Raw genomic sequence first — 26,738 nt, forward strand, 5'->3', positions numbered from 1 at the left:
GTGGTAAAACCACGACGACAGACTCTAATTAACCCGGATAAACCTGTTCACCATTCTATGTGTAAAGAAGAAGTTATTGAGGACTGATGTTAGCACTACAAATATGTAGGCCTAGTCCAATGAGGTAGCCTATTTATTCGAGCATGAAAATAATAGTCTATATAAAGCAGAATATATTCATTTCCATTAACTCACATCTTCTTTGATAACTTCTCACCGGTATCAATTTCAAATAAACGGCAACTGTTTACTTGATGCACAGTGTTGTTGGTAAAATACATATTTTTACCTAAAACAATCCAGTCGATTCGCTTGAAAATAAAGACCCAATAATAAAACACACTAGGAAATAAAGTGCCCGAGTGTTTTGCATAATATTTTGCAAAACGTTTTGCGGATTGAAATGTAATTTGAATTTCGCAACACACGGAGCGTGGCGAAGAGCATTGCAATCACAGGGACCCTATAGCTTTACAATTTGAATCAAGGAACTCAGAAAAATTTACAAAATGTTATATTTTATTGTTACAACTTAATTTTATTCATTACACTGTCACTTTGCATATTAAAATACACTTTGAATAACATATTTACAAATTCAATTGCATAATGTAATGACTTATTGAATTGCAAATCGCATTGCCATTTGAATTTTGCGACATGTATGCTTCCATAATAGTACATTGATGTTAGACCGAGTTGATGTTTGAACGTGTTGTAGCAGAGAATGGCCTGCGAGGGCAGTATGTACATTGGATATTTTATATTTTTACAAAATGGATTATGTGAACAATGCTGAATAACATTCATCATGTAAATTCAATGTATTGCAGGAGTTTAGCTTGACATTAACCAAGTTTATGGACAATTAAATGAACCGCACCAAACAGTCAATGTAGGATTTTAATACATAAACAAAAACACTTGACAGAAGTTCAATACATGTTTTTCTAAAGGAAAGCAGAGGAAAACATTTTCCCAAATGAAACATTTCAAAATGTCACCATTCAGAAAGCAAGTGAAGAGGTTTGTTTAAAACCAGACCTCCCTGACCAGCTCTGTCCCTGACTCTAAACCCTGACTCTCAACCCTAACGCTGAACCCTCTGAGGGCAGGAAGACACTCCTTCAGAGTAAAGGTTCAAGAAGACACTCCTTCAGAGTAAAGGTTCGAACCACGGAGAAGGAAGAAGAAGGGGAAGGATAGGGAAGTAGTGAGGTTAGTGAAGTAGTGAGGTTAGTGAAGTAGTGAGGTTAGTGAAGTAGTGAAGGAAAGGCGTGTGGAAGCACACGGGTACATGTGGGGTCAAGAAGATCACTCCCACTGGAGGTCATTGATCCATCAGCCTCAGACCGCTGAGCTCAGCAGGTCTTCTGGAGGACGAGGCTCAGATGAACTGAGGAGACGGGACCAGCAGGATGTCAGGATCAGGTGGGGTTCAGCTCAGGTGTGTCTGCCCCCGACCAAACAGGATCAGGTGGGGTTCAGCTCAGGTGTGTCTGCCCGGACCAAACAAGGACATGGATTAGGTTCAATATTCAAAAGATTGCAACATTATCTGAACCAAAGAGCCGTCATTAAGGAGCAGGCAGGCTTTAGGGCTCCTTGCTCAAGGACGCATCACTGTATTCAGAGGACTTGAACCCGGCACCATTGGTCTGAGAGTTTAACTCCCGACCCGGTCCACCATGTACAGATGATGCAAACTTACGAGGAATCCTTGATGGTAGAGTCCTGGTTGTCCTCAGGATTTGCCTTCCAGATGTACAGCTTCTCCGTCAGTCCTCCAGATTCCTGGTCTGGTTACAAGTAACAAAGTAGCAGCTGTAGTTTGTCTGATAACCAACCACAGTAGTATGCCTTAACTTGTACTGGACAAACTAATCCTCGTTACAACAAGTCCACTCCATTTACTTTATGCAAACTTACGAGGATCCTTGTTGGTAGAGTGATGTCGTCCTCCAGAGTCTTGGCTCCTCCATCAGCTCTCCCCAGAGGCCTGGTCTGGAACAAACAGCGCAAGTCTGGCCCCAACGTCTGGTAACAAACATGTAGTTTGTCTTATTTTTAAGCCCTTTATTTCCACTTTGTTAGGTTAATGCAAACTTACAATCCTTGTTGGTAGAGTGATGGTCATCCTCCAGATTCACGGCTCCCCTGCCAGCTCGCCTCCGCTCCAGAAACACGTTCTAGTAAGAAAACACAGCGGTAGTTTGTTAACGCATGTCAAAGTAACCGCTGTATTTTGCCCTTTAAGTCAACAATGTTAAGTAAATGCAAACTTATGAGGAATCCTTGTTGGTCGATTCCTAGTCGTCCTCCAGCGTCTCAGCTCAACCATCAACTCTCCTCGGACGAGTCCTGGTCTGGAACAAACAGCGAAAGTCCTGCTTCAACATGTGGTAAAGCAGATGTAGTTGTCTGTTAATATACCAAACGCCGGTAGTTTGTGGTAGCAGATTTCTACGAGAAGTGGCAGTGAGTGAGATGATCACTTCAGAGTCAGGCTCCATCTACCCCATGACAGACATCCTCCACCAGGCAGGGTCTCCACCAGCTCCTCCTCCATCAGCCCCTTCACCAGGCAGGGCCTCCACCAGGCAGGGTCTCCACCAGGCAGGGCCTCCACCAGGCAGGGCCTCCACCAGCTCCTCCTCCATCAGCCCCTTCACCAGGCAGGGCCTCCACCAGGCAGGGCCTCCATCAGCTCCTCCACCAGGCAGGGCCTTCAGCACGGCTCCTCCATCAGCTCCTCCAGCAGGCAGGGCCTCCATCAGCTCCTCCACCAGGCAGGGTCTCCATCAGCTCCTCCACCAGGCAGGGCCTTCAGCACGGCTCCTCCATCAGCTCCTTCAGCCATGGATTCCTGGTCTGGTTACAAACACAGTTTGTCTCAGCAGTAAATCACCTGGGGACGCAACACACCCCACCTCCTGTATCTGAGGTTCACTTGTAAAATGGAAGACGAATTTAAACATATTTAAAGACTTGAATTAGACAACGTCTACAGATCGACACGTTCAGCAATTCATCCACTACGGTCGTAGCAGCACTAGTAAGAATAATGGCTCATATAACTCCTATATAACCTCCATGTGAATTAACTCAAATCACAGCTTGGCACAGATTTAAAGTCATAAGAGGATCAAAACCAGACCTAAACTACAGAGGACTTTAGTGTTTCAGATGAGCTTGGTGACGGTTACCCTCTGGTCCGGTGCTGCAGGCCCCTGGTCTCCAGCCTCAGTCTCCGGTCCATCCTGGCACCACAAGCCTCCGGTCCCCAGCCTCTCAGCCTCGCCTTTCAGCTACAGCAGCAGGATTATATTAGCATTTGCCCCAACAATAAGCTTATTTGACTCAACCGAAACCGAGTTACACAATTAATTTAACTATTATTGTATAACTCAAGGCAAGAAAAGACATGAGCATCCCGTATTGAGAATGAAGACAGAGCAGTCCACACGTTTAAAGAAGTGGTTCAGCCCATGCATTGAAACTGAGCCGAGAAGACTCTATTCACACAGAGCACTGACCTGTTCTGGAGGACTTCTGACAGGAGGTGGAGGTCTGGCTCTGGGTGAGGAGGTGGAGGTCTGGCTCTGGTTGAGGAGGTGGAGGTCTGGCTCTGGTTGAGGAGGTGGAGGTCTGGCTCTGGTTGAGGAGGTGGAGGTCTGGCTCTGGTTGAGGAGGTCTGGCTCTGGGTGAGGAGGTGGAGGTCTGGCTCTGGGTGAGGAGGTGGAGGTCTGGCTCTGGGTCAGGAGGTGGAGGTCTGGCTCTGGGTGAGGAGGCAGACACCTTGGGACAAACTACATGTTACCTTTTTAACCTTGTACAGTTATATAGTATCTTCTACTGTAACATGTGGGCATTATTTTAGCTTTGATATTATCCAGTTGGTAACTCGTCGTTGTTTAGAGTCATTCCATTTGGTAGGGTTTTACTTCTGTGGCAATTAATGCCACCAGATATTTAGAACGTACAAAAGCTGAAGTACCAAAGAACACTAAGCAGTATCGATATGAAATCAAATATACTCAGCCTTATTCAGGTGCTGGGTTCCCTTGAAGAAATGCCAAATTGTCTTCCACCTTGAAATGATTTTCAGCCTTCACTGATGGTCAGAAATGGGCCCGCAAGTAGAACGCTCTTCTGTACGCAGCGAGAGTCCTTTCAACGTGGTTAAAAGTACGGCGCAACCATCGGAAATTATCAACATATTGTACGACGTATGTCTCAGTATGTATTTAATATCAAACTTAAAGTTCAGTGTTTCCCATACATAGACCATTGTGTGGCGCGGCGCCACAGAATCAACATCGAGCGCCACGAATTGATTCTGTCATTTCTTTAATTTTTTTTTTTTTTTTTTTTAATTTTAATTTTTTTTTATATATATATTTTTTTAATAACGCGATTTGGAAATCTAAAAATCGTTCCGTCCATTCATCTCTGCATAGCACTCGTTCTCCCTGTCATCCTCACACACACACAACGACGATGCTAACACATGAACCCACCGATGTCGTCCGTCCGTCACCCACCACCCCCCCCCCCCCCCCTCAGTTCTCAAAGTTTTGACAACTGAGGGCCAATTTAGGAACCCAAAATTTGACTGAGGGCCGCCAAAGGAATTTTTTTTTTGGCGGGAAACGCCGTCAGCATCCCAGTGGTGAAAAAAAACATTGCACCCGCACCGTGGACCTCTGGGAGTGAGGTCAAGTGAGGTCTAAATCATGAAACTGAGGTTCACCCTTTCAAAGTAATGTACAGCCGGATTAAAACAAAAAAATGTAAAAGGATTTAATTGAAAGCTAGAGAGAGTCGAATTTTCTCTTTATATTTATTTATATTTGTTTAAATTAATATTGATTAAAAAAAAATAATAATAATAATAATTTTTATAACTTACATAATTATGTATGTCATTGCGGGCCGCCAGGAATGATTCCGCGGGCCGCCATTGGCCCGCGGGCCGCACTTTGAGAACCAATGGGTTAGACAGTGTTTAAGGATATATGTGGTAATGGATCAGGGAGGGGTTAGACAGTGTTTAAGGATATATGTGGTAATGGACCAGGGAGGGTTAGGGGGCATCTTGCTCTATCGGATAATACAGGCTGCAGACATTGGGGATCAAACACAGTACCTTTCAACTGGGAGTCATACCCTCTCTCACCACACACACACACACACACACACACACACACACACACACACACACACACACACACACACACCTCACTTCAAACTATATATATGTTCCATGAGCTGTCATCAGCGTAACCATTCGATCATATACATACTTTATTAATCATAATTCAAAATATTCCGTTTTTGTTGACCTGTGGGGAGGCAATGTCTCCAGAGGTCTGAGCTGGTCCACCACGCCACCAGTGAGGTGAGGAAGAGGCGGCGGGAGGGACTGAAGACTGGGCCCACGTCAGGGGGCAGGACCCCATAGAGACCTGCTGGGATCCAGGGGGCTGAAGGACCTTCCAGGTGTGCTGCTAGGATAACCAACAGAGAGCTCTGGAGAAACATCTGCTCAGCTTGGAGGATTGAGACTGAAGGAACAGAATGAATCACCGGCTGAACACACGACAACATTCAGTGGGTTGGACTGAGTTGTTTATTACCATTATGCTTTAACAACAAATATAACTGAAAAACAGTCACTTACAAGTACATCATAGACAGAATGACTAAAGAATAGTACCAAATATTACAGATACTTAACAGTTGTGCACGTATCTTTGATCCTATGAGTGCCTTTATTTCTGAAAGGCTGCTAACAACACACTTGGAGACTTATTTAGACCATAAGTAATGTAATGTACGACAATAATGAACACAATATGAGCTACAGACTGCAGAGATAAGAGAGAGGAGGAGGAGAAGGGAGAGGATGAGAAGAGAGAGGAGAGAGAAGAGGAGAGAGAAGAGGAGGAGAAGAGAGAGGAGGAGAAGAGAGAGAGAGGAGGAGAAGAGAGAGAGGAGGAGAAGAGGTTGGAGAGGAGAGGAAAGCTGACAAGACAAAGTCACGGTACAAAGTCACACACATCTGGAGAATCTTTACATGTAGGCACTGTGAGCTTTGTTTAAGTGTGTAACACATAAAGGGCCGGTTTCGGAGACAGGGCTTAAGCCTAGTCCCAGACTAAAATGCTGTTTGAGCTGGCTTAACTGAAATTCACTTGCACAGACGTATCTTAAAATAGTCGTGGATTAAGCCTGTTCTGGATTAAACAAAGCCGATTGCAAAATTGAGCATTAGAGCTACTCCAGGACTAAATTGGACTGAATTGAAGTTTAAACTAATCTGCCAAGGAGGCAGGTTTAACTCCCGCTTAGTAGGCTAGGCTACTGTTTGTGAAACTGAGCTTGGATTGTTTGGGAGCATGGACTATTTGGAATATCTAAATGAGGACCAACATGCACGACAAAGGCCAGCCAGACGAATACTGCTGGATAGGAGTGATCCATTGAATCAGTTTGATGAAATATATTTTCGAGACCGCTTTCGTATGCACAAGGAAAATGCATTGGAGATAATTACTTTGCTTGAGCCTAGACTTTCCTCTCTGTCTCAAAGAGGAAGGCCTGTGTCCAATCAACTGCAAGTTCTGATCACTTTGAGGTTCTTGGCATGTGGAATCTTTCATTGTGAAACTGGTGATTTGTGTGGTGTCAGTGAACCAACTGTATGTAGAATAGTTCACAAAGTCTGCAGTGCCATTTGTGAACTGAGGAGTCTTTACATCAAGTTCCCTGATGCTGCTGGGCAAGCCAACTATAAAGTGCAATTCTATGAATATGGGCACTTCCCAGGAGTGATTGGCTGTATAGACGGATGTCATGTTCCCATCAAGTGTCCATCAACTCCTGATGCAGAGGAATACAGGAATTGTAAGAACTTTTTTTCAATCAATGTTCAGGGTGTATGCACTCCTAATTTGGAGTTTTCAAACATTGTTGCCCGTTGGAAAGGTGCAACCCATGATTCAAGGATTTTTCTCAACTCTTCATTGTGTGCACAATTTGAGAGAGGACAACATAGTGGACTACTACTTGGTGATAGTGGATATGGTCAGAGTAACTATTTATTCACACCACATCTAAATCCCACAACAGCTGAGCAGCAAAGGTACAACAGAGCTCATATCCGTACTAGAGGGATGATCGAGCGTATGTTTGGAGTATGGAAAACTCGATTCCAGTGCTTACGAAATACGCTTCATTTCAAGCCAAGAAGATGCTGCAAAGTGATCATTGCTACAGCTGTGCTGCACAACTACCTGAAGCAGCATGGCTGTCCTGATCTGCCAATGGAAGATCAGGATGATGCAGATGTGCCCATGGTGGCAGAGGCAGCCAATGACCAGCGAGGACAGTGCAGCACTTCAGCATTTAAATATGGAATGTATTCATTATGGTATAGTTTTGCTTGCATACTGTTTCTGTACAAAATTACAATAATGTAGCAAAATTAAACGAGTGAACCAATGCTGGTTAAAATGTAGTTTGTGATGATTAATACTCACTCACACTCACATGCCAAATGACAATACATTTATTTTTATTTTTCACAATTCCTCATATTCACCATGGCTACTGGTATGCAGAATTCTTTTTTGGAGCATAGCCCTCTCTCCCAATTTCATATCCAGTTCAACCTCTAGAATTCTCATTTTCATTTCATGTTCTTCTTTTAAATATTCAATTTTACGGTGATGAAATTCTCTGGCTAACTTTTCATGCATAGTTATCTTTTTTGGTCTCTGTTGGATGGTAGCAGCTTCATCTCCCAGGGGTGCCATAGCAGATGTGGAGGGTTCAGGCTCGTTGTGAACTGGCTCTTGATTGGTTTCCTCTGGAAAAAAATACCACTGTTACAAACTCAAATCAACTAATATGGTCCTGTAACCAATTTACTTCCTAAGGTATATTTACCATTTGTGCTCAGTTCTCCATGTTCACTGTCCAAATGGTCATTGTCTGGAATACCATCCAGAGGTTGCTGGTGCTCTATTATACCAGACAGCAAGTCACCCAATTCATCACATGTGTCCTTTATTGGTGGTCCACCACCTGTAATAAATCGCTCTCTTCTGCTTGCTGCATTCTCTTTTTTTAATCCCAGTTTAATGTTCTTCCATAGAACCTATGAAGGCAGATATCATTCATTCGTTTTCTTTTTTGATGTCACAAAAATAGTAATATGGGAAATCTGAAATACTGGTACTGATAAGGCATAATAAAAATAAGTTTGTCTCCTGATAATTTAGGTCATGGTGGAGAAATTATTTTATTTGATATTTCTTTCCCCCTCACATATAGGTATGGATTTTCCTTTGTGCAACATATCTTACTCTACCACCATGTTTCACATGCATATGCCCCTTTAAAATAGGTTACTATCCTTTTAAACAGGATATTCATTCAATGTGAATGCTACAAGCAGCAGGAGTATTGTATTTGGGTAGGCCATAAATAAGCAGGGTATAGGCAACAGGAAACAAACACATATTTTTGTGCCTAATAATGAAGATTAACTCACCTGCAGTTGTTGTACTGTTCTTGTGGTGACATCTTCATTTGCATTGAATGCATTGCCAATTGCAGTCCAAGCACTTATTTTCTTCTGTTCAATAGCAGCAGTATGGATTTTGCTTTCAATGACTGGATGGTTCGATACAATTAGTTTTAGTAGTGTTTTTTCATGCTCGCTATAATTTTTGGAGCGAATTCTCTTTGCCTCTGCCATTGTGTTGTCTCAAAATTCACTGCAACAATGGTGTTTCATACTCCATTTCAGGTTTTCATGAGCACAATTGGACCAACAGCCTGTGCTTCCACTTAGTCTAATGAGGCTTGAACCAAGTGTTCTCATTAAGCTTACTCCAGGACTCCATAGTCTCAGACTAACTAAGCCAAATTTATGCCATGTTCATGCAAGCCACTTAAATAGCCAGGATTAACCAGTCTGACTTAGGCCTACTCCAGTCTTGATTTAAGCCTTGTCTCCGAAACCGGGCCAAAGGGTTGTTCTATGGTGGAGATTAAGTCAATTACTGGTTAAAAAATGAAAGACGTTTACAATTTTTCAGTGATTTTAAACATTCCATCAATCTCAAATTGATCAAAATAAGGATATTGTCAACAAACTAATTTAATATTTGTATCGCACTGAGAAATTATTTCTACAAAACACTGTTGGACTAGATTGTACCTATTCCAGTGAAATGATCAATTGTAATGATAATGTAGGCCCACACATTACATTTTTTGCCTTTTCTTTTTAATAAAATAAATCAGAAAAGTGTTCTGAAGTTAAACAAATATACATTTTAGGTAAGGGGTTATAGGATCATTATTATACAAATGAATCATGTCAAAATATTCTACATGACTTCGACTGTAACTATGTAATTGCATTAAACGTATTAAAAAATCAGGAGGAAACATGAATAAGATATATTGTAATCTAACCATTTATAATGAGTTGATGCAACAACTGTGATTATGTTCTTAAAGAACATCTCCTCCTTAAATGTCAGCAGTACGACATCAAAGCAGTTCTCTCAGATCTCACATAGTAGAGATTATAATTCAGTAAACAACGTTAGTTGTTTTGGTTGTTTCTTTGTTTTATTATCAAACAAAGGTCCTAGTCTGTTTGATTGACAGGTGGGATGATCAGGGGGGCAGAGTTGTTACCTTCACAATCACGGGGACCTGGGCCGAGGAGTGGATAGAGAGGCTCAGTGAAGGTGCAGCCAGTAGCAGAGTAGATATGAACCCTGGCTTCCACATCATAAAAGGAGACCACACCCTCATCATAATCAACAAACACCCCCACCTTCTGGAGCTCAGCTCTCAGAGGGAGACGGACATCAGGGTTATCATTAAATACAAACCTATCCTTGTTGTAGTAAAGAGTCCAGTAACCCGTCTCAGGGGTCCACGTGGTCCAACCTTTTCTGTCGATGGACTCTCTGACCACTCCTAACCACCAATAAGTCTTGTCTTTAACCTGGACCTCAAAGTAAAATCTCCGTGAGGAGAAGCTCTGCCTCGTGAGAACAAATATATACTGTGTAAATCTCTTAGGGTTGTCTGGGAGTACCTTCCTCACACCTCCATCATGTACTTGTTTCCCATCCTCAGACAGGATGAGATGGGGATGAGCTGTATCAGGATCCAGAGTCACATCTACTTCATACTGCTGGACCCTCTTCAGTACAGCATCATCACTCAGCTTCTTCATCTCCATGTTCAGTGTCTCCTCCAGCTCATCCAGGGATCTCCTCAAGGTCCCTACGTATGACGGAGGACGGACCTCCACCGTGGTCCAGTCCCTGGTGGGTGGAGGATCCTTCAGGGATCTGAAGGTCTGGAGGAAGTGGAGTTGGTCTTCAGTGTGTGAGAGCTGCTTCACCTCTGAGCATCTATTGGTCAGATCTTCTATTTCCTGCTCCAGCTCTTTGATGAGGTCTTCAGCTTGTTTCTCTGTGGATTTCAGTTTCTCTTGAACCGTTTGGTTGAATTCATCCCGGCACATTTCAACACAGCCTATCAGAGCAGTGAAGACCTGCCCACCAATGACTATCTCTCTGTCTGCATCTTCGTTGCTCAGTTCTACTCTGTCATTGATCTCCTTAATCTTTTGTTTCCTCTCCTGGATCATCTGCGGAACTTCAGCCTCTATCTTCCCCAGCTGGGCCGTCTTCACTTCATATTCCTCCTTTAGAGGTACAACAGGGTGGGACTTGTGGTCTGTCACTGTGCACAACAGACACACACACACCTGTTCAGTCTGGCAGAAGAGCTCCAGAAGTCGGTTGTGTTTCTTACACATCCTGTCTTCCAGACGGTCCATAGGCTCGACCAGCCGATGTCCCTTCAGGACTGTGACTCTCTGATGTGGCTCCAGGTGGGTTTGGCAGTAAGAGGTGAAACACACTAGGCAGGACTTCACAGCCTTCTGCTGGGTCCCAGTACAGAAGTCACAGGGAACTTCTGCTGGTTCAACACAAGGCTGCTCTTTAACTCGTACGGTTGTTCTAAACTGAGCAGCCAGCTGTGATAAGAGGGTATTGACCCGTGGATCAGGTTTTGTGTCGAAAATCTGGTTGCAAACAGGACATTTGTACTTGACTTGTTCATCCCAGAACTTTGTAATACAGGTTCTGCAGAAGTTGTGTCCACACGGTGTGGTAACCGGGCTGCTGAACACATCCAGACAGATGGAACATGAAAAGTCCTCCTCAGACCAGGAAGTGTTAGCAGAGGCCATTCCTAGACACAGACGATAAGGTTTATGTATTGAGCAACTTTATATTTCTAATTCCATCAGTTCCTTATCGTGTGCTGCTTTACTCACCTTGTTGTGTTTTCTGTCCGTCAGACAAGTTTTATTTTACTCCTGAAAGAGGGAACTGCTCAAACGACGGTTTGCTTTGGTTTCTATGAATGTTTAGTTTCGTTTCCTGAACATGACACATCCTCTCCTCTCCGCCCCTAACCCCTGGCTCCGCCCCTAACCCCTGGCTCCGCCCCCACGGACACAGTTCCCTGACGTCTCAACCTGAACGTGGGCACATTCATAAACTGTCTAGAGGCTACCTCATATTCACTGTGTGTTCTCTTCTTTGCAACATTAAAATATGTTCAACCATTAAAACACAGGAAACAGAGCCCGGGAAAACAAGAAATGTTGATTATTTCTTAGTGACTGATTATACAATTATATTTTACTTGAATTAAACCACAGTCTTCATAAAACAACCCTCTCAATGTGTGCCCAGATAACATGTGCTATTATGTTTGTGCTATTAACCGCCGAGTCATGTGACTAGGCAGTGGCGGACTCAGACTGTTTGAAGGGCTGTGGCGAAAAAATAAAAAGGGCACATTCTGGACAACATGGGGCCCCACCAGCGGACAGAGTGGCATTTCTAACTTTATGGTGTTTTGTTCCCCCAACGGAGCCTTAAAGGCAGCGCTGCCTGGACGGTCATATCCACTAACCTTAGCAAGCGCTGCCTTGAAGGTCCCATTCGGGGCACTTGTTGCATCTCCATGTAGCACCTAAAAGAATAGTTTGGCTCATCATTTAAACGGGGGGTCTGGGGGACCTCCCCCAGTTTTTTTTTTGCTTCAAAGACATCCCCTTATTCTAGCGACTTTATAAACACCAAAATTAGTTGTTCACATCATTGTGCACTTTCACATTTTAGCCAAGGAAAGGTGCCTTACTGCTTTCATCTTTACTAACATTTAAGTAAAAATTAGACTGGAGAAAATTCAATGTGCCGCTACCATACAGTCTTTGACCGCTGACAGCCAGCTACGGAAACATTGAAGGAAGTTTTCCTTCATGTTGAGGTGATAGCTGACCATTATCGTCTCTCTTGCATGAAATGACCTACACTTGAATGATCTTGAACGCTCAAAAAATGTATATACATTTTAAACGGATTATGCAGGGTACTGACATACTCTTAATCAGCTTTTTGCTTCGTTATCCAGTGGAGATTTAAATACCACTCGATGAAGCTGTTTGTCATGGCAACGCCACATGAAAGCAACGCCTCGCATTCCCCGTTCGTCAGCTACCAAAGGGAGGAACGTCTGCACCTCAATAGCTAACCACAACATGTTTTTTTCGGTTTGCCATATTCTTGCTCCAGAGGACACATCATTATCATCATCAGGGGCAACCTAGGGAACTCATTAATTTTTGTTCACGTGTAAAGGGCAGCCAATAAGGCACTTTCTTTCATTTTCACCACCATAGAGGGCACTTTAGTACACTTTTTCAACCATGGGGGCACCAGACGGGCAGAAGGGCACTAGAAGGGCACCAGACGGGCAGAAGAGCACTAGAAGGGCACTATAAGGACCAGATGAGCAGAAGGGCACTATCAGGGCACTAGAAGGGCACTGGAAGGGCACTAGAAGGGCGCTAGAAGGACCAGACGGGCAGAAGGGCACTATCAGGGCACTAGAAGAACCAGACGGGCAGAAGGGGACTATCAGGGCACTAGAAGAACCAGACGGGCAGAAGGGGACTATCAGGGCACTAGAAGGACCAGACGGGCAGAAGGGGACTATCAGGGCACTAGAAGGGCACCAGATGGGCAGAAGCGCACTATCAGGGCACTAGAAGAACCAGACGGGCAGAAGGGGACTATCAGGGCACTAGAAGAACCAGACGGGCAGAAGGGCACTTGAAGGACCAGACGGGCAGAAGGGGACTATCAGGGCACTAGAAGAACCAGACGGGCAGAAGGGGACTATCAGGGCACTAGAAGGGCACCAGACGGGCAGAAGGGCACTATCAGGGTACTAAAGGGGGCACTAAAAGGGCACCAGACGGGCAGAAGGGGACTATAAGGGCACTCATTAAGGCACGTCATTGAATTTTCTTGTTTTAGAGGGCACATCATCATAATTTATTGCATGAATCAGCACCCTATAGGGCACCTAATCATGTTTTGCACGTGAAAAGGGCAGCCAATAAGGCATTTCCTCTCGTTTTCGACACTCTTGAAGGGCACTTTTGCACGCGTTTTCAACCATTGAACCACGAGGGGGGGCGGTCGCCCCCCCCTGCCCCCCCCTGAGTCCGCCAGTGTGACTCGGGGTAGTGAATACAAATTGCAAGGATCAGGGAGGGGTTAGACAGTGTTTAAGGATATATGTGGTAATGGATCAGGGAGGGGTTAGACAGTGTTTAAGGATATATGTGGTAATGGATCAGGAGGGGTTAGACAGTGTTTAAGGATATATGTGGCAATGGATCAGGAAGGGTTAGACAGTGTTTAAGGATATATGTGGTAATGGATCAGGGAGGGGTTAGACAGTGTTTAAGGATATATGTGGTAATGGATCAGGAGGGGTTAGACAGTGTTTAAGGATATATGTGGTAATGGATCAGGGAGGGGTTAGACAGTGTTTAAGGATATATGTGGTAATGGATCAGGGAGGGGTTAGACAGTGTTTAAGGATATATGTGGTAATGGATCAGGAGGGGTTAGACAGTGTTTAAGGATATATGTGGTAATGGATCAGGGAGGGGTTAGACAGTGTTTAAGGATATATGTGGTAATGGATCAGGGAGGGGTTAGACAGTGTTTAAGGATATATGTGGTAATGGATCAGGGAGGGGTTAAACAGTGTTTAAGGATATATGTGGTAATGGATCAGGGAGGGGTTAGACAGTGTTTAAGGATATATGTGGTAATGGATCAGGGAGGGGTTAGACAGTGTTTAAGGATATATGTGGTAATGGATCAGGGAGGGGTTAGACAGTGTTTAAGGATATATGTGGTAATGGATCAGGGAGGGGTTAGACAGTGTTTAAGGATATATGTGGTAATGGAGCAGGGAGGGGTTAGACAGTGTTTAAGGATATATGTGGTAATGAATCAGGGAGGGGTTAGACAGTGTTTAAGGATATATGTGGTAATGGATCAGGGAGGGGTTAGACAGTGTTTAAGGATATATGTGGTAATGGATCAGGGAGGGGTTAGACAGTGTTTAAGGATATATGTGGTAATGGATCAGGGAGGGTTAGGGGGCATCTTGCTCTATCGGATAATACAGGCTGCAGACATTGGGGATCAAACACAGTACCTTTCAACTGGGAGTTGAACTCTCACCACACACACACACACACACACACACACACACACACACACACACACACACACACACACACACACACACACACACACACACACACACACACACACACACACACACACTTCAAACTATATATATATATGTTCCATGAGCTGTCATCAGCGTAACCATTCGATCATATACGTAGTTTATTCATCATAATTCAAAATATTCAGTTTTTGTTGACCTGTGGGGAGGCAATGTCTCCAGAGGTCTGAGCTGGTCCACCACGCCACCAGTGAGGTGAGGAAGAGGCGGAGGGAGGGACTGAAGACTGGGCCCACGTCAGGGGGCAGGACACCATAGAGACCTGCTGGGATCCAGGGGGCTGAAGGACCTTCCAGGTGTGCTGCTAGGATAACCAACAGAGAGCTCTGGAGAAACATCTGCTCAGCTTGGAGGATTGAGACTGAAGGAACAGAATGAATCACCGGCTGAACACACGACAACATTCAGTGGGTTAGACTGAGTTGTTTATTACCATTATGCTTTAACAACTAATATAACTGAAAAACAGTCACTTACAAGTGCATCATAAACAGAATGACTAAAGAATAGTACCAAATATTACAGATCGTTAACAGTTGTGCACGTATCTTTGATCCTATGAGTGCCTTTATTTTTAAAAAAACATTTATAATGAATTGATGCAACAACTGTGATTATGTTCTTAAAGAACATCTCCTTGTTAAATATCAGCAGTACGACATTAAAGCAGTTCTCTCAGACCTCACATAGTAGAGATTCTAATTCAGCAAACAACATTAGTTGTTTTGGTTGTTTCTTTGTTTTATTATCAAACAAAGGTCCTAGTCTGTTTGATTGACAGGTGAGATGATCAGGGGGGCAGAGTTGTTACCTCCATAACCATGGCGGCCTGGGCAGAGGAGTGGATAGAGGGGCTCACTGAAGGTGCAGCCAGAAGCAGAATAGATATGAACCCTGGCTTCCACATCATAGAAGGAGAGCACACCCTCATCATAATCAACAAACAGCCCCACCTTCTGGAGCTCAGCTCTCAGAGGGAGACAGACAGGAGGGTTATCATTAAATATCAACCTATCCTTGGTGTATTGAAGAAACCAGTAACCCGTCTCAGGGGTCCACGTGGTTTTACCTTTCCTGTCGATGGACTCTCTGACCACTCCTAACCACCATATAGTATTGTCTTTAACCTGTACCTCAAAGTAAAATCTCCCTGAGGAGAAGCTCTGCCTCGTGAGAACAAATACATACTTTGTAAATCTCTTAGGGTTGTCTGGGAGTTCCTTCCTCACACCTCCACCATGTACTTGTTTCCCATCCTCAGACAGGATGAGAAGGGGATGAGCTGTATCAGGATCCAGAGTCACATCTACTTAATACTGCTGGACCCTCTTCAGTTCAGCATCATCAAACAGCTTCTTCATCTCCATGTTCAGTGTCTCCTCCAGCTGATCCAGGGATCTCCTCAAGGTCCCTACGTATGACGGAGGATGGACCTCCACCGTGGTCCAGTCCCTGGTGGGTGGAGGATCCTTCAGGGATCTGAAGGTCTGGAGGAAGTGGAGGTGGTCTTTAGTGTGTGAGAGCTGCTTCACCTCTGAGCATCTATTGGTCAGATCTTCTATTTCCTGCTCCAGCTCTTTGATGAGGTCTTCAGCTTGTTTCTCTGTGGATTTCAGTTCCTCTTGAACCGTTTGGTTGAATTCATCCCGGCACTTTTCAACACAGCCTATCAGAGCAGTGAAGACCTGCCCACCAATGGCTATCTCTCTGTCTGCAACTTTGTTGCTCAGTTCTACTCTGTCTTTGATCTCCTTAATCTTTTGTTTTCTCTCCTGGATCATCTGTGGAACTTCAGCCTCTATCTTCCCCAGCTGGGCCGTCTTCACTTCATATTCCTCCTTTAGAGGTACAACAGGATGGGACTTGTGGTCTGTCTCTGTGCAGAATTGACACAGACACACCTGTTCAGTCGGGCAGAAGAGCTCCAGAAGTCGGTCATGTTTCTTACACATCCTGTCTTCCAGACGGTCCATAGGCTCGACCAGCCGATGTTTCTGCAGGCGAGTGACTCTCTGATGTGGCTCCAGGTGGGTTTGGCAGTAAGAGGTGAAACACACCAGGCAGGACTTCACAGCCTTCTGCTGGGTCCCAGTACAGACGTCACAGGGAACTTCTGCTGGTTCAACACAAGGCTGCTCTTTAACTCGTACGGTTGTTCTAAACTGAGCAGCCAGCTCTGATAAGAGGGTGTTGACCCGTGGATCAGGTTTTTTGTCGAAAATCTGGTTGCAAACAGGACATTTGTACTTGACTTGTTCATCCCAGAACTTTGTAATACAGGTTCTGCAGAAGTTGTGTCCACACGGTGTGGTAACCGGGCTGCTGAACACGTCCAGACAGATGGAACATGAAAAGTCCTCCTCAGACCAGGAAGTGTTAGCAGAGGCCATTCCTAGACACAGACGATAAGGTTTATATATTGAGCAATTTTATATTTCCATCAATTCCTTATCTTGTGCTGCTTTACTCACCTTGTTGTGGTTTCTGACAATTTGTTCCAAAATGTGTTTTATTTTCCTCCTGAAAGAGAGAACTTCTTTCACGTCTGTTGGCTTTGGTTACTCTGAATGTTAAGTTTCGTTACCTGAACAAGACATCCTCTCCGCTCCTCCCCTTACACTTGGCTCCGCCCCTAACCCCTGGCTCCTCCCCTAACCCCTGGTTCCGCCCCAACGGACACACGGTTCCTGACGTCTCAACCTGAATGTGGGCCTAATCATCATGAACTGTCTAGGCTAACTCATATACGCTCTGTGTTCTCTTCTTTGCAGCATTAAAATATGTTCAACCTTTAAAAGACAGGAAATACCCCGGGAAAACTAGAAAGGTTGATTATTTCGTAGTGATTTGTGCCAAACTGTGATCAAGAGCTATGCAATTACATTTGACTTTAGTTAAACTGTGGCTGATATTTTCACCACAGTCTTTGTAAAACAACCCTCTCAATGTGTGCCCAGATAACATGTGCTATTATGGTTGTGCTATTAACCGCCGAGTCAGGTGACTAAGGGTAGGGCAGACGAACCAGACCGACGAGTTCACCTTCCGTCAGAGACAACAAGCACTTGTTTTGGTGCCTCCATGCGAAAGTTAATTCGGCTGAATTTAAGAAAGGTTTACCTTGAAAATACACAATTCATAAGTTGATAGACTGTATTGTTTGTAACAGTATGGTGGGGATCGCGAGGATCAGCGACACGTAGGGAAGACCGACCGCCTGCCCTCATAAATAAAAACCATCCCTGTGTTGGATATGTGAATACAAATTGCATGGATCAGGGAGGGGTTAGATAGTGTTTAAGGATATATGTGGTAATGGATCAGGGAGGGTTAGACAGTGTTTAAGGATATATGTGGTAATGGATCAGGGAGGGGTTAGACAGTGTTTAAGGATATATGTGGGAATGGATCAGGGAGGGTTAGGGGGCATCTTGCTCTATCGGATAATACAGGCTGCAGACATTGGGGATCAAACACAGTACCTTTCAGCTGGGAGTTGAACTCTCTCACAACTACACACACAGCCGCTCACACACACACACACACACACACACACACACACACACACTCTATATCTTTTGTTGTCCATCGAGTCCGATGATGACGTCCATCTTTGTCTTTTACCGGTGAGTTCTCTGATGGCTAAATAGCCCAATCCTGGATCCACAGGCTCTGTTGCAGGTAGGGCATGTATACATGGCAGTGTTTCCCGCAGGATTTTTTTCAGCAGTGGTGGTGTGGTCCCCGATCCCTCTAGGGGGGTCCGGGGCCATGCCCCCCCGGCCGAATTTTTTTTGTACCCTTTACATTGGAATGCATGAATCTGGTGCACTTTGAGAGGAGAATATGCACTTAAATCCTATTCAAACAGTCCTGTGTATTACTGTAGATGGGATTATTGGTGTTGTAACTTTGCCTTTTGTGTCTTCATTTACAGATTTTTATATTTTTGTATAGTAATATTTAAACTAAAAATGCCACAACGCAAATATAATTTGCACAATTTATTTACAGATTTTTGCCTAATGCTTAAACACTAAACATGGTTGCTATGCCGAAAGCATAACTATTTTTTACATAAGACACTGTTCAAAAATGAAATCTCCTGCAATAATGGGCCAAACACATCTTTTTAAATTATAAACCTAACTAAAATTTGAAAAGAACACAGACTCACACACATAAAAAATAAAGCTAATTGAATACCAATCAGTGTGAGCCTTAGCACTACAAATAGACCTCAGGTGAGCTCAGCTCCTTTGTGAGACAGTGAGAGTCAGGGGAAGAGGACAAGAGAGCGATGATAAGCTTGTTATTGCTTAAAACACTTCTTCTTAGTCTTGGGAGTCAAAAAGTGATGAGAAAATTACAAAATAAATATAAGTCATACATACTAGAAACTATTCATGATCTTTTAAGAAGTCCTTAGGTTTTTTCCCTGCATTTATGCTAATGACCACATGCTTACAGGCGATTAGCATAAATCCCTAACTAAAATACGCGATGAAAACGGATTTTATATGGCAATAAAGAACAACATCGGATCTAACAGTATGGATTCATTTTTCAAAGTTCCCGAAAATACCTAGGCTATAAATTCCTGACTGGATATAAGCTCCTGTAAAGGCTATGAGTGATCCCAAAAAGAGCGACAACACGCACACACACACATAGGCCTACACACACACACACACACACACACACACACACACACACACACACACACACACACACACACACAAATACTAGAGGAAAAACGGCACGGAGGTTGCGGTTTATAGATACAATAAAATGATTGGGCTCAGAGGGTTTTTAACACTGGTGGTCATGTAGCGACACATTTTAGCAACTGACTTTCTCTCTCTCTCTCTCTGTCTGCCTCTCTCTCTCTCTGTCTGTCTCTCTCTTTCCTTCTTTCTTCGATCTTCCGCTTCACTCGCTACTGCTAGAATCAATGTAACTTTGCAACCGTGTAGGGTAGCCTACTGCCAACAACTGCCACACTCGCTGTGTATTTTTCTTTAGATGTTAGTTACGTGACGATGTGCCGCGTGCTGCGCAATTGACGTTACGCGCTGTACATTTTCTAAAAGGAGCTACGTAAAAAAATAAATAAAATAGGAGAAGGATTTTTATTGCAGCGGCGGAGAAAATTCAGCAGCGGCGGCGCGCCGCTGCTGTGTGAACGTTGGGGAAACACTGCATGGTATTGGTGTTGCTGGCAGTCATGGGTGTGGGTGTGTTTCTCCTGAGCCTTCTTTGATGTCTTCTGGCAGTCCTTTCTTCCTCCAATGTATTGGTCCCATCTAGACACAGCTGCCGCCAGGTGTTGCGGTCAGCAGCCATGTTCTCCAGGTCTCCAGGTTTTATTTTGCACTTTTTAAGCGCCACTTTCATCTGGTCTTTAAAGCGTTTCTTTGGACCTCCAGCAGAGCGCTGGCCTTGGTGTAGCTGGCCATATAACACTCGGCGGGGCAGACGGTTGTAGGGCATCCTTGTCACATGCCCCAGCCAACGCGAGTTGAAGCTCCAGAAGGTCCGCTCTAGCGTAAGTGCGTCTTGGTTTTTTGTTTCCTCTCCTGGATCATCTGTGGAACGTCAGCCTCTATCTTCCCCAGCTGGGCCGTCTTCACTTCATATTCCTCCTTCAGAGGTACAACAGGATGGGACTTGTGGTCTGTCACTGTGCAAAACAGACACACACACACCTCTTCAGTCTGGCAGAAGAGCTCCAGAAGTCGGTTGTGTTTCTTACACATCCTGTCTTCCAGACGGTCCATAGGCTCGACCAGCCGATGTTTCTTCAGGACTGCTACTCTCTGATGAGGCTCCAGGTGGGTTTGGCAGAAAGAGATAAGACACTCTAGGCAGGACTTCACAGCCTTCTGCTGGGTCCCAGTACAGACGTCACAGGGAACTTCTGCTGGTTCAACACAAGGCTGCTCTTTAACTCGTACGGTTGTTCTAAACTGAGCAGCCAGCTCTGATAAGAGGGTATTGACCTGTGGATCAGGTTTTGTGTCGAAAATCTGGTTGCAAACAGGACATTTGTACTTGACTTGTTCATCCCAGAACTTTGTAATACAGGTTCTGCAGAAGTTGTGTCCACACGGTGTGGTAACCGGGCTGCTGAACACATCCAGACAGATGGAACATGAAAAGTCCTCCTCAGACCAGGAAGTGTTAGCAGAGGCCATTCCTAGACACAGACAATAAGGTTTATGTATTGAGCAGTTTTGTATTTCTAATTCCATCAATTCCATATCTTGTGCTGCTTTACCTTTTTATGTTTTCTGTCTGTCAGACAATTTGTTCCAAACTGTGTTTTATTTTACTCCTGAAAGAGAGAACTGCTTCCTTGTCGGTTGGCTTTGGTTACTAGGAATGTTAAGTTTTGTTTCGTGAGCAAGACATTCTCTCCTCTCATCCCCTTACATTTGGCTCCGCCCCTAACACCTGGCTCCTCCCCTAACACCTGGCTCCGCCCCCACGGACACACAGTTCCCTGACGTTTCAACCTGAATGTGGGAACATTCATGAACTGTCTAGGCTACCTCATATTCACTGTGTGTTCTCTTCCTTGCAGCATTAAAATATGTTCAACCTTCAAGAGACATGAAACAGTGAGCCCCGCGGGAAAGCAAGAAATGTTCATTATTTCGTGGTGACTCGTGCATTCTGTGATTAAGAGCAATGTGTGCTCAGATAACATGTGCTATTATGGTTGTTATTTAACTTTGAGTTAACACTGGCAATTAAAAAAGGCTTGCCTCACAGACTTTAACCTCATAAAACCACCGAGTCATGTGACTCGGGGTAGGGCAGACGAACCGACGAGTTCACCTTCAGTCTGAGACAACAAGCACTTGTTTTGTTGCCTCCATGCGAAAGTTAATTCGGCTGAATTAAAAAGAGGTTTACCTCGAAAATTCACAATTCATATGTTGATAGACTATTGTTTATAACGGTATTGCGGGCAAGGGCGTCAGTTTGTTTTTAGAAGTGGTGGGGACAATAACCATAAGCTTGAGTGTGGTTTGAAAAGTGCTGGGTACCCTTATGTAAGCTATTCATCCATTCAATGCTGCATTACAATATGCTCTACAGTGTATTGTCAGGTGTTGAAAATCCTATTCGAACAATATAAGTTGAAAACCACAGTTTGTGTTTTGGCTTGTTTTGCAGAACGGCGTTGGAAACACCAGGGTATCGGCTCGGGATATGTAATACTAATACACACAGGACAAAGAACAGTGTTGGCAATTTGACACTTATCTTGACATCAACAAAGTTTACCAGACAAACAATGCCAGACTGTAAAGGGGGTACGAAATGAAACGAGGTACTGAGCATCAGCCTTTTGAAGACGAGCAAGGGCTGCTGGTAGCATACGTTATGCTGCATTAAAAAAAGAAGAAAAAAACAAGCGCCCAGAGGAGAATTGCATCTGCCAAATCCTGACCACCAGTAAACAGTTGCGAAGGACCAATCGTTACAACATCATAAGCAAATTGCCCGCGAATAAAATCCCCTACAGTTTAGGATAATCACAGGTTATGCAAGAACATATTTATGTCAGGATAGGCCTACCAGGCTCCAAGTCGTCACATATCTCAATCAGACAAGACAAAACAACTATAACCACATTGGCATAGCAATCGCACCGTGTGTAGCTGCTACTAGCTGCAATCTATGTATACAATGCATACTAGCTGGAGCACCAACCAGAATCAGATCACAATCGCTTAGGACCATGGGTAACCTTTAGCCAGGTCATCAAAAGCAAACAGAACCAGCAGCAAAGTTTACGTAAACCAACGTTCTTACCTTACGTTCTTACCTTATGTGGCCCTCCACATGCAGGCTAGACGATGTATCCATATCGTTATCCAGTGTCACAAACATGCTTTTTATAGGAAGCAAAAGGACCGGCTATTTTCTGAATAAAAATGTCAATTTTGGCACTTTCGCCGTGCACAGGCGAGCGCGTTCACAAGGATTTGTGGCGCGACAAATTCGGTCGAGTTTAAATCTTTCAACTTTGACACGAATTTCGCGTGATGACAGCCAATCAGAGTTCAACAGCATGGCCACTGAGTGACATGTGTAACGTAACAGCCAATCAGCGTTCAACCGTCAAACTCAGTGCAGTGCAGTCCGGGGTGAACTGCAGCATGGAGGAGAAAGTGATTGTTGCCGTTTGCGACTCTCGGAGCTCTATTGGTGCGTTTCCACTGCAGGGTGCGGAACGGATCGGATAGGTGCGGATCGGGTCGCGTTTCCACTGCTAAAAGTGGGCGTGACCCGGACTTAGCCGTACCCATTTTGGCCCGTTTTCAGGACTCCTCCGTTGGGGTACAGAAAACGAGACCAGATGCCTGAAAGGGTCCCGGGAAATTCTAGCCACACACCCCCTCCGTTGATTGGTCGACAGAATCATCACTTCCGGGTGACGCAGGGATAAAAAACAAACAAACAGTAGCCTCGAGGTATGATACTTTACCATTAACATGTCACGTAAAACGCTTGTTTGGGCAAACAAGGAGGTGGTTAGTCTGCATTCTTGGGGAGGAAGACGTTGTTTACGATGTTTACGTAGCAGCCGCGGCGATCGACATCCGGCCTACCACAAAGGGTACTGTCGGCAGTGGAAACGCGACCTCGGAACTGAGCAGGGCTATACCGCCCCCTCCCTACCGCACCTTTGCGATCCGATCCGTTCCGCACCCTGCAGTGGAAACGCGGCACATATACAATATATAATTGTATATATAATATCACGGCCAAAAGCTCTGTGCGCCTCCGGATGGCCGTAGCGCGGGGAGCTCATAGGGATTGGGCTTCTCGGGAGTCGGGGTTTGTTTACAGGCGTTGCTATGGGTTCCGGTCTTGTGTGTTCCAACGGTTTATTAGGTAGGCCCATCTAATAAATGATGTCTTTGTGCGCGCCTATCGCATGATTTTAGACTTGACGATTTCGGTTGAGTATGTGGGGATTTTTTCAGTCGCAATTGGTTTGCGCATTTTTAAAAGTGGTGGGGACAAAATTCTTATTACAAATAGTGGGGGGGGGGGGGGAAATGTCCCCCCCCCCCCCCCCGTAATCGACGCCTACGGCAGTATGTACATTCAATGTTTTATATTTTTGCAAAATGGATTATGTGGAACAATGCTGAATAACATTCATCATGTAAATTCAATGTATTGCAGGAGTTTAGCTTGACATTAACCAAGTTAAAAGACAATTAAATGAACCGCACCAAACATGCAGAAATCAATGTAGGATTTTAATATATAAACAAAAACACTTGACAGAAGTTTTATACATGTTTTTCTAAAGGAAAGCAGAGGAAAACATTTTCCCAAATGAAACATTTCAAAATGTTGCTTTTCAGAAAGCAAGTGAAGAGGTTTGTTTAAAACCAGTCCTCCCTGACCAGCTGTCCCTGACTCTGAACCCTGACTCTCAACCCCAACGCTGAACCCACTGAGGGCAGGAAGACACTCCTTCAGAGTAAAGGTTCGAACCACGGAAAAGGAAGAAGAAGGGGAAGGATAGGAAAGTAGTGAGGTTAGGGAAGTAGTGAGGTTAGTGAAGTAGTGAGGGAAAGGCGTGTGGAAGCACACAGGTACATGTGGGGTCAAGAAGATCACTCCCACTGGAGGTCATTGATCCATCAGCCTCAGACCGCTGAGCTCAGCAGGTCTTCTGAGGACGAGGCTCAGATGAACTGAGGAGACGGGACCAGCAGGGTGTCAGGATCAGGTGGGGTTCAGCTGGGGTGTGTCTGCCCCCGACCAAACAGGATCAGGGGAGGTTCAGCTCAGGTGTGTCTGCCCCCGACCAAACAGGATCAGGTGGGGTTCAGCTCAGGTGTGTCTGCCCCCGACCAAACAGGATCAGGTGGGGTTCAGCTCAGGTGTGTCTGCCCCCGACCAAACAGGATCAGGTGGGGTTCAGCTCAGGTGTGTCTGCCCGGACCAAACAAGGACATGGATTAGGTTCAATATTCAAAAGATTGCAACATTATCTGAACCAAAGAGCCGTCATTAAGGAGCAGGCAGGCTTTAGGGCTCCTTGCTCAAGGACGCATCACTGTATTCAGAGGACTTGAACCCGGCACCATTGGTCTGAGAGTTTAACTCCCGACCCGGTCCACCATGTACAGATGATGCAAACTTACGAGGAATCCTTGATGGTAGAGTCCTGGTTGTCCTCAGGATTTGCCTTCCAGATGTACAGCTTCTCCGTCAGTCCTCCAGATTCCTGGTCTGGTTACAAGTAACAAAGTAGCAGCTGTATTTTGTCTGGTAACCAACCACAGTAGTATGCCTTAACTTGTACTGGACAAACTAATCCTCGTTACAACAAGTCCACTCCGTTTACTTTATGCAAACTTACGAGGATCCTTGTTGGTAGAGTGATGTCGTCCTCCAGAGTCTTGGCTCCTCCATCAGCTCTCCTCAGAGGCCTGGTCTGGAACAAACAGCGCAAGTCTGGCCCCAACGTCTGGTACCAAACATGTAGTTTGTCTTATTTTTAAGCCCTTTATTTCCACTTTGTTAGGTTAATGCAAACTTACAATCCATGTTGGTAGAGTGATGGTCATCCTCCAGATTCACGGCTCCCCTGCCAGCTCGCCTCCGCTCCAGAAACACGTTCTAGTAAGAAAACACAGCGGTAGTTTGTTAACGCATGTCAAAGTAACCGCTGTATTTTGCCCTTTAAGTCAACAATGTTAAGTAAATGCAAACTTATGAGGAATCCTTGTTGGTCGATTCCTAGTCGTCCTCCAGCGTCTCAGCTCAACCATCAACTCTCCTCGGACGAGTCCTGGAACAGCGAAAGTCCTGCTTCAACATGTGGTAAAGCAGATGTAGTTGTCTGTTAATATACCAAACACCGGTAGTTTGTGGTAGCAGTTTTCTACGAGAAGTGGCAGTGAGTGAGATGATCACTTCAGAGTCAGGCTCCATCTACCTCACGACAGACATCCTCTACCAGGCAGGGTCTCCACCAGGCAGAACCTCCACGAGCTCCTCCACCAGGCAGGGCCTCCACCAGGCAGGGCCTCCATCAGGAAGGGCCTCCATCAGCTCCTCCCCCAGGCAGGGCCTTCAGCACGGCTCCTCCATCAGCTCCTCCAGCAGGCAGGGCCTCCATCAGCTCCTCCCCCAGGCAGGGTCTCCATCAGCTCCTCCACCAGGCAGGGCCTTCAGCACGGCTCCTCCATCAGCTCCTCCAATAGGCAGGGCCTTCAGCACGGCTCCTCCATCAGCTCCTTCAGCCATGGATTCCTGGTCTGGTTACAAACACAGTTGGTCTCAGCAGTAAATCACCTGGGGACGCAACACACCCCACCTACTGCATCTGAGGTTCACTTGTAAAATGGAAGACGAATTTAAACATAATTAAACACTTGAATTAGACAACGTCTACAGATCAACACGTTCAGCAATTCATCCACTACGGTCGTAGCAGCACTCGTAAGAATAATGGCTCATATAACTCCTATATAACCCCCATGTGAATTAACTCAAATCACAGCTTGGCACAGATTTAAAGTCATAAGAGGATCAAAACCGGACCTAAACTACAGAGGATTTTAGTGTTTCAGATGAGCTTGGTGACGGTTACCCTCTGGTCCTGTGCTGCAGGCCACTGGTCTTCAGCCTCAGTCTCCGGTCCATCCTGGCACCACAAGCCTCCGGTTCCCAGCCTCTCCGCCACGCCTTTCAGCTACAGCAGCAGGTTTATATAAGCATTTGCCCAACAATAAACTTATTTGACTCATCCGAAACAGAGTTACACAATTAATTTAACTATTATTGTATAACTCAAGGCTAGAAAAGACATGAGCATCCCGTATTGAGAATGAAGACAGAGCAGTCCACACGTTTAAAGAAGTGGTTCAGCCCATGCATTGAAACTGAGCCGAGAAGACTCCACTCACACAGAGCACTGACCAGTTCTGGAGGACTTCTGACAGGAGGTGGAG

At 44.9% G+C, this 26,738-nt stretch overlaps 1 protein-coding gene, 1 long non-coding RNA gene and 1 pseudogene across 14 annotated transcripts; all 3 read right to left on the reverse strand.

The window, feature by feature from the left end:
• Positions 1-519: 519 nt before the first annotated feature.
• Positions 520-26,252, reverse strand: LOC132450036 (uncharacterized). Of its 13 annotated transcripts, none has more exons than XR_009523751.1 (11): positions 25,733-26,232; positions 25,495-25,590; positions 25,323-25,401; positions 25,142-25,211; positions 24,924-25,011; positions 24,373-24,711; positions 2,518-2,871; positions 2,111-2,366; positions 1,930-2,037; positions 1,712-1,799; positions 524-1,499 (listed from the first exon to the last, which is right to left on the reverse strand). It is a non-coding gene; the product is annotated as an uncharacterized LOC132450036 (long non-coding RNA). The 13 variants fall into 13 exon arrangements; XR_009523748.1 differs by having other exon boundaries at positions 25,142-25,216; positions 25,733-26,231; XR_009523745.1 differs by having other exon boundaries at positions 525-1,499; positions 2,111-2,189; positions 2,283-2,366; ... (1 more) ...; positions 25,323-25,590; positions 25,733-26,230.
• On the reverse strand, positions 9,046-11,543 carry LOC132450024 (E3 ubiquitin-protein ligase TRIM39-like). Its single transcript, XM_060041978.1, has 2 exons — positions 11,387-11,543; positions 9,046-11,301 (listed from the first exon to the last, which is right to left on the reverse strand). The coding sequence occupies exon 2, from the start codon at positions 11,297-11,299 to the stop codon at positions 9,671-9,673; it is 1,629 nt and encodes a 542-aa protein (XP_059897961.1). The 5' UTR covers positions 11,300-11,301; positions 11,387-11,543; the 3' UTR covers positions 9,046-9,670.
• On the reverse strand, positions 15,315-17,347 carry LOC132450025 (E3 ubiquitin-protein ligase TRIM39-like; annotated as a pseudogene).
• Positions 26,253-26,738: the final 486 nt, after the last annotated feature.

Source organism: Gadus macrocephalus, chromosome 21 (genome assembly GCF_031168955.1).
Source record: "Gadus macrocephalus chromosome 21, ASM3116895v1".
Taxonomy (NCBI): domain Eukaryota; kingdom Metazoa; phylum Chordata; class Actinopteri; order Gadiformes; family Gadidae; genus Gadus; species Gadus macrocephalus.